The sequence below is a fragment of the Anneissia japonica genome, unplaced genomic scaffold (genome assembly GCF_011630105.1).
Source record: "Anneissia japonica isolate Jap-2015-1 unplaced genomic scaffold, ASM1163010v1 scaffold5067_len495651_cov149, whole genome shotgun sequence".
Lineage (NCBI taxonomy): Eukaryota > Metazoa > Echinodermata > Crinoidea > Comatulida > Comatulidae > Anneissia > Anneissia japonica.
Genome location: NW_022754121.1, coordinates 382,495 through 390,691, shown reverse-complemented (window position 1 = coordinate 390,691; position 8,197 = coordinate 382,495). Strand labels below are relative to the sequence as shown.

General features: G+C 33.0%; 1 protein-coding gene across 3 annotated transcripts in view; it reads left to right on the top strand.

The window, feature by feature from the left end:
* LOC117123130 overlaps window positions 1-8,062 on the top strand; it is a 28,046-nt gene extending 19,984 nt beyond the window's left edge. For 2 of the 3 annotated variants that reach the window (XM_033268979.1, XM_033268980.1), the window contains exons 3-6: window positions 2,538-2,718; window positions 3,785-3,994; window positions 4,564-4,778; window positions 5,571-8,062. In XM_033268979.1, coding sequence (XP_033124870.1) covers window positions 2,538-2,718; window positions 3,785-3,994; window positions 4,564-4,778; window positions 5,571-6,236 — 1,272 coding nt within the window. In that variant the 3' untranslated portion in view covers window positions 6,237-8,062. Of the gene's footprint in view, window positions 1-2,537; window positions 2,719-3,784; window positions 3,995-4,563; window positions 4,779-5,487 lie in introns of all 3 variants that reach the window. The other variant, XM_033268981.1, reaches the window with a different exon arrangement.
* Window positions 8,063-8,197: the final 135 nt, after the last annotated feature.

The following is an 8,197-nucleotide window of genomic DNA, read 5'->3' as shown; positions in this document are numbered from 1 at the left end:
AACCGATTTTTATGCCCACCCCTGTTCTATTACAACTAAGACTCACCTTCCTAACATAAATTTAAAACAAATCTAAACATCTTGCAGTATTTGAAGAGACATTTTTGACTTAATTTCTTCATGTTTACACCTATCTGGGTCAGTGTCACTGGCTTGGTAGCGCACGGTAGCAGACCCTGAGGCCCAGGCTAAAGGTGGAAACTACTGCAGGGAGACCAGCATACCATCTTATGTAGTATCTGTGCATACATGGCCACCCAAGTATGCCTCATGTAATACAGTATCCTTTTCTGGTTCTTAAATTGTATCTGGTGTCATTAATTTCCGTTTTCTGTCATATTTTGACTTTCTTGTGGAGGGTGCACCATGAGCGTTTTCTCACGGATATTAGCTCTTTATAAATTTTCAATATTATTATTATATTACACACCTGTTTTTATTTTTACTCATCATCAGTGGCAAAGCATTATTTGAATATAACAAAAACATTATTTATTGTTCACAATTTTATGTTTGATATGGACCGATTGAGTCTGAAATGAAGTTAAAATAAAAGGAAATAAAATTTGATAATAATTGATGGATATAATAATGCAGAAATGAATTAATGGTGGATAATATACCATAGAATAATGATAAAGAGAATGATAATGAAGATAATGGTGAGTGATATATAATTGCAATATTAATTTGATATGTTGCAGACTAAATATATAACTACAGTACATTTATGCCTACTAACTATACAGAGAAGCAAGCTTTGTACATAATTATTTTTAATGGTGGTTGTACAATATTCTTTATGCAGTGTATTTGTCATTTTTGACACCTCTCACCAGGTACCCATTTATTTATAATCCTAGGTGGATATAGAAAATTTATAACTGTATCACCTTACATACTACAGTAGCGTACCCAATTAAAAAATATGAATATGAGTTTTGCTAGAGTACCTGAATCAGCAGATCTTCAAAGATAGGAATTGCAAATGGAGCAGGGTACTGCCTGGCTTATGAGAAAAGGGGTAAAAGGGATAATTATTTTTGCCCTGAAGCTAAAATTATCCTGAATGAAGGTGTTTCTTAAATTTGCATTCAGGTCAAGATTGTGATTTTCAAGACTGATGTGCTTGTGAACAATCAATCAATCAATCATTGTTTATACTATTCTTTGTTGTGATCTGATAAAAAGTGAAAAGCGTAGCTACTAGTAAAAGATATTGATGGAATTTAAAAATCATTATTACAGTGTTTTCATGCATACACTATTACTAAAGGTTGATGAACATTAATCTTATACAAAAATAGAAAATGTCTCATTTGCATGTGTATGGTGATATATATTGTATTACCATGGTGATTTACAACTCAGTTTATACTGACTATATGTAAATGTCACGGTATTGTGAAAAAGAGCTGACTGCCAGCACAGTTGAAAGTTCAGTTGAGTTTTGAAAATGTAGTCTGCCAAAAAAGTTGGAGAAAAACCTATTAAAAAAAATCAATAAATTTTTTAGTACAGTAGCTTAATGAAAAAGATAAAATATAATTTTGAAAACAGATCAAAACTAATTTGTTGATTTATAGAGATTTTAATACAAATATCAATTAATTACCAGCCAATTTTAGGTGCAAAAGAATACAGAAAAGGTAGTATTTACCGTAATTGACTGGGGAAATTTTTTTTATTGTAACTTGATAACTTAAATATAATAATAATAATAATAATAATAATAATAATAATAATAATAATAATTGTTGAGACTTATAGCGCATATTGTAGAGACCTCTATGCGCTATATCTGTAGCATTATTACCCCTAGTCACTGGATCAAGCACACATGGAACAGACACTCAGGACCCATGGGGGAATTCCATAATGTTGTAGCTGTAATCAGCGCATAGTTTTGTTTGAACCTACCACGTACCCACTTATACTCCTGGGTGGCAAAAACCAACCATAGATAAAGCGCCTTGCCCAAGGACACAAGCGACTTGTACAGGAAGAGTTTTGAACCCCCGACCTCAAGGGTGGGAGTCCAAGCCACAATCGATACGGCAACCTCTTCTATGTAAATATACGAATTAATCAATTCAAACATGGAATTAAATTTTTAGCTCATGACAGACAATTCATCTTTAAGAAAAAAAAATCAATTTAATATTATTTCTATGTAAATAAAAAAAATCTTCATATTCTCTTCAGAATACTTGCTATCACAAGAGATTGAGAATTTTAAAAATTCTAGTAAAACCGTTTGATGTGCCTCAATTTTCTATTATTGTGATTCATTAATGAATCATAAGCTTGGTTTTCTTTTCCGTTCCCGAAAATTCTTTGGTCCTGAGCACTTGTTACAGCTTTTATCAGACTCGAATCTGGCCCCAGCTGGAGTACTCAAGTCCCATGACTGGGGTGGGACTCATCCATCTGTTGTTGCTGTTCTTGACAAGAAAAAAAAACAAAAAAAAAAAAACAAAGAAAAAAAAAAATTGCCACCTTCATCTTTTTGAAGATTCTGTAACTTATTCTCTCAGCTTAGCCAATTCAGTTTTGACGTTGCTGCTTTCCAAGAGGTACGATCCCACCGAAGGTCATCTTGGTCTCAGCTGCACGAACTTCAGGAGTTGTTGCCTAGTTACAAGTGGTTGCTATACCAATCAGTTCAAGAAGTCATACCACCAAAATATGGTGCTCCCTCAGGTTGGGAGATGGAAGGTTGGTTTTTTTTTTTTATTCTCTATTTTTTTGAATTTCTTACATTGGAAAATATTGCACACGCTCAACAGAAATTGATTTTCATAAAGGTATAACTTTTATACCGGCCAAATAAGTTACCCTAATAGGAATGTCCCCTTAATAGGGGTGTCCAAAAAATAATTGGTAAACTTAGCTCATTATATATCCCTAAATAGTCATGATGTGGTGTCATCATAAGCATATTTAAATGCATGTCACATGTTTTTGTCAAATGCAATGCGATAGTCTGAAAGTATAATTACAGGGCTTCACTGTAGAAAACATTTTAGCTCACTATATATACAGTAGTATGTTTTTTGGTTATCAAGGGTCATGTTGATGTTTTCTAGAAGACCTAGTAACTTTAGCATCCGGGAACCTTCTATATTGAGTTATCTGTTAATTATGTGGTAAACTACAATAGACAATAGTAATATTCTATAAATACAATCTTGTGAAATGAAAGTATTTTAAATAAATTTTCGCTGATTACCAGTAGCAACACTTAGCATGTGGACCCAATGACCAGGGAAAGGAACTGCGCTTTATAACCGCAAAGAAGAGGCGCATTATAAATGCTGTACCAGTACCAGTTACTTTGCATTAGCTTACCTCAAGAAACTGTTATTTTTAGCTTTCAGAAACCCTATTTTTCAAGTGTTTTTAGCTCATTATAATGGTATATTTTTGGTCGTCAAGGGTCATGTTGTTGTTTTTTAGAAGATCTTAAGACACTATAAAAACAAGTTTGGTACTTCAACAAACTCTTAATACTGTAGAAGATTATAGTTAAAATTGTGAATAAATAATTATTTAAAAATATATTTATAGAATCATTAGTTTAAATCATAGACCTACAAAATGAAAATTTTTACTTTAAAAAATAAATAAATCATTGTATCTGTCAAATTTTTTAAAACCCACTTAATGTAAAATATTATTCTAATATTGGAACACTCATGTCATAGGAAAATGAATATGTTCTTGAATGTACTGTACGTAAGGTGATGTTTTTAAAGAATATACTGTACATCTCTTATTGCAGGTTTGGGCATTCTCAGTAGGCTTCCAATTACCCATCATGCACTTCAGTCTTTAGTTCAAGATTCTCGGCTTGATAAGAATAAGCGTGTTGTGTTACATGCAAATGTTTCCCTATCTGGGGGTAAATCATTCAACGTCTCAGTAGTACATCTATCCTCAGACAGGAGGCAGCAGTGCAGTAACGTAGCGCAGATTTTAAACCATCTTAAAGGTATGCGAGAATTAAATTGGTGTTTACTGCAGATTTGAGTGTTATTTCTTGAGAGATATTAGTTTGAAAATTGGTCAATACAACACAACTCAGTGGTAACTACGCCCCTTAATATCTAGAGTGGAGTTGAAAAGCTAAGTGGTTAATTCCTGTGACAGCAAGACATTTTCTCACGAATAAAATCAACTGCACTCCCAAAGCCTCATTAAGAGACTTCGCTAATATTCGCATCACATTATTTCATTTTGAAAGGAGGGCCCCTGAATATCACCTTGTAGGATATGCTAGAAGGATCAAAAGAAAGGACCACTATAAATATGTTTTTTTTTTTGTTTTTTTTTTTTTAAATAACTGGAGTAGTTTTTGGCTGTTTAAAGTTTTAAAAAAAATAAATCTTATTGTGTCCCAAAAATTTGAGAATTCTTTTCTCCATGTTTGGTCCGACAATTCACGGCTGATGTAGGCTTGGCTTGTCTAATAGAGACTTTTTCACCACACCTCCCCCCCGATACTGCCATTACCACCATTCGTACCAACATGTGCTGATAATTATATCTCACAAATTCTAGATCACACAACAGCATGTTCTGTAATACTAGGCGATTTCAACACCTACAATGACTATGAATGGCCTATGTTGGCCCTACAGGAGGGCAAGATCTCATCCATCAATAAATGTTACATCTCCCTCCAGCAATATGCCTCACTGGAGAAAGTTCAATCTTACGTTGATGTGTGGAAGCAAGCTAATCCAGCAAAACAAGGCTACACATTCAGTAATATGGTAAGATTTGTTTCTTAAGCCAGTCACACATTGTGCGGCGAATACATTTCAGGGGCTGGTACAGGAAAAACAAATTTAGTAGGGGTCCATGCGAAGTGCGAGCACCATGGTGGTAGAAGTGTGGGGGTGGTGCTTCAGATTTTTGTTTAGAAATGCTTGAACATAGGCACTGCTACATGGGATTTAAATTAGATGTTTTGGAGTACCGTGCTCCACTCTTTTTTATCTTTTTTTTCTTTTGGAGGGGCAACTAACCCCCTCAGGCCCCATGGATCCGCCATTGCATCTTCAATTTGTGTGAGTGCTTGGCAACCTCCTGCCGTCTTCCGATTGTTGATGGCAGTCTAAACAGACTAATCCATCATGCATATTTTTTAATGTAGTGTACATAGAATTGCGTTGACAAATGTCAACCAACGCATACTCAAATAAATACGAGGTGTAATTTTACCTTGAGTGTAATTATTTTGCTCAGCAAGGTGGAGGTGCAGCACCAGGGAGGGGGTAAATTTTTTTCTGGGGATTGTACACCACTGGCTCAAAATACAGGTTATTGTCAGTTTAAAACTTATATCTTTAATATTAAATTAGTACACTCCCTTTATTTTATATACAAAAGTACTAATTCTGAAAGTAAAGGCAATTTTAAAACAACATAAAAAGGAGTTTTCTAAAAATGTTTGCAATGTAGTTTTGTCATATTTTGTAGGGAGCTAATGATTATTTTAGTAAACTGGTGGAGTCTTTGAAAGTAGAATTGAAGATGGACATCATTCTTTGTTAACCTTTCAGCCCAAGCCTGGATTTGAGAGTCGACCAGACCGTATACTTGTAAGTGACGGCTGTTTTTCGATCAAGAGCTCACAGCTCGCAGGCTTCGGCAGTGAATACAAGACCATGTTTGTAAATAAAGTGATAAAGAGTCGATACCGCTCAGTGTTTGAAAGTGGTAAAGCCTCATACTATGCTTTCTCTGGCAGCTCATGTTACTTTGACTGCGGGCCACACGGATCCTGCAGGTGCGGAATCTGTGTTGACGGAGGCAACAAACGTAACTGCCCGCTGCCCAACTGTTCAGAATGCAGTGCGACTCTTTTCAAACAATTTATGGTTCTTGCTGCTTTTACCCTTTATCTAATTTTAAACTGTTTATATACAATTTTAAAATGTTTACATATATTAAAGACAATGTCAAGCAATTGTGATAATTTATTCAACAAATTGTTTTTCAAATGTGAAAAGAATATACGGAGAAAATGGTGGTTGTATATTTGTTGCCCATTCTATCGTCTGCCAATCATATGTGCAATTATTTTGAATGTTGTCTTCTTAATAGGAATTTTTTGTTTGTGGCAAAATATTTTTAAAGAAACACTGACTACTGTGAATGCAATTATTCCAGAAGAATTCAACCCTTCTGACCATCTTATGGTCACTGGTCAGTTGATGATTATTTGACCTAATAATAATTTTTGAGGCGTAACTATTATTTGACCTTATTATTAACTATTATTTTGAGGCAAATTATTATTATTGACGCATACTATTATTTTACCTAATAATAATTTTTCAGGCATAACTTTTTTTTTCGGTAAATATTCTCCTGTTATTTTTTTGATAATGAATATTTGATTAGCTTTTTATTTAATGCTTATAAAATGGGTCTTTAGTTAAGTAATGAAAATTGTTTCGCTTGGCAATAACAGACCCGATGCAGTGCAATAAATATTGCAGTTGGCTTGCTCTTCTTCGGAGAGGGTTCTGCATTCTTTATAGTGCAAAAGAGCCATGGTTTACTCATGAACAAAAATGTTTCAGTAAGCTGTAACCTGTATTTTACCAGGAGCTTGATGGAAAAGAACCAGACACATGTTTCTTATTATTTGCATAGTAGTATAGTTTAATATAAAAAGTTTAGTAATAAATTCATAAATATATTTAAATGTTAATAAAATATATAAAAACTAAATTTGTAGATTTCCTTGTATGATTTTAAACTTCTTGATTGTTGAATTTCTTTTTGAATGTTTTGTGAATTTCTTTTGCGAATATAATTGAATGTAAATGTTCATGTAATTGTAATTTTAATATGAAATTTTTAATATATTTTTCTCTTTCGTGGGGATTTTCCCACCTTTATTTCTTTTCTCATTTTGTTATTTTTATTTTTTTTTTTTGCATCAAAAACACCAATAATAACAGATTTAAATCTCCATGCTTTAGTGCACACACAGTAGTTCCAGCAGTTAACTAACTTGCAACATTCTTCTCTCAATAAAACATATAGAAATCGCAATTTGTACCAAAAATCAATACATGTGTAACAGTTAATTTGCTCACATAGATCATACATAGATCATAAAGAATCCCAGAAACTCTAAATTATTCAACTGAATACTGCTAAGTATAGTCAAGCTAACTTCACAATGTTATTCTTTTTTCTGCTTTATTGTTATTCTTTTTTGAAGCATGTTAGAAAATTGATTGTTGTTAGTCATCTTTACAACACGAAAAAAAAAATGCATCGGGAAAGATAAATTTTGTTATCAGTGAACTTTGATTGTAAAGATAATTGATTCAAATATAAATTCACACAGAACCCGAAAAAAACACTAAAAAGGAAAAATTTGCTGGAGAATTATGCTGCAATACAGACTGGAATCCCCATAAAATTGACACGATTGCAGCCTTTTTTTAGCTAATGTTAAATAGCTGTAGCTCACCATCCAATTTGAGATTATTCTAATTTGAGACCTCTTTTTAAAACTACTGTACAACTGATCCCATCTTCTAATTCCGAGTTCCCTCTTGTTTCAGACCAGAACAACGTTGTAAGTCCAAAGCGATAATGACCGCCAATGCAATCATCACTTTAAAAAATAAATACATGTTAAAAAAATATTTTTTTATGATTAATTTCGTAATCTAAATAATCGTTTAGAAATGTTAGTTTTTTGCCTAAAACAGCTAATGGTTTTACTCAACCTAGTTTCGTATATACCTACATTCCGAGTTTCTTGCTAATAAGTGGCCGTCCCCAGAACAAGTTGCATTGCATTTAAAGTAATGCTTTTTTTATAACCTACCTACATTATTAACATCCGATCACTTCTGTGACACAAACATTGTAGTGTTTCAACCCTCAAATGTGGTAATTTTGTAATTCCAGACAACTATTGACAAAGCCACCTATGTTTAAAAGATGTATTGAATATGACAACAAAAATTAAAGGATAATATTGAAATTAACTTTATGAAAATAATAAAAGCACTTACTACAGTGATTGGAGGTGTTTCATTTTTTGCTTCAAAATTATGGGTAAACTACTTTTGATAAATACACTAATTTCAATGTTCCAAGTTGATAATTTTTATGTTACAGTACTTCAAAGTGAGAAAGTTAATATTTTTTATGATCC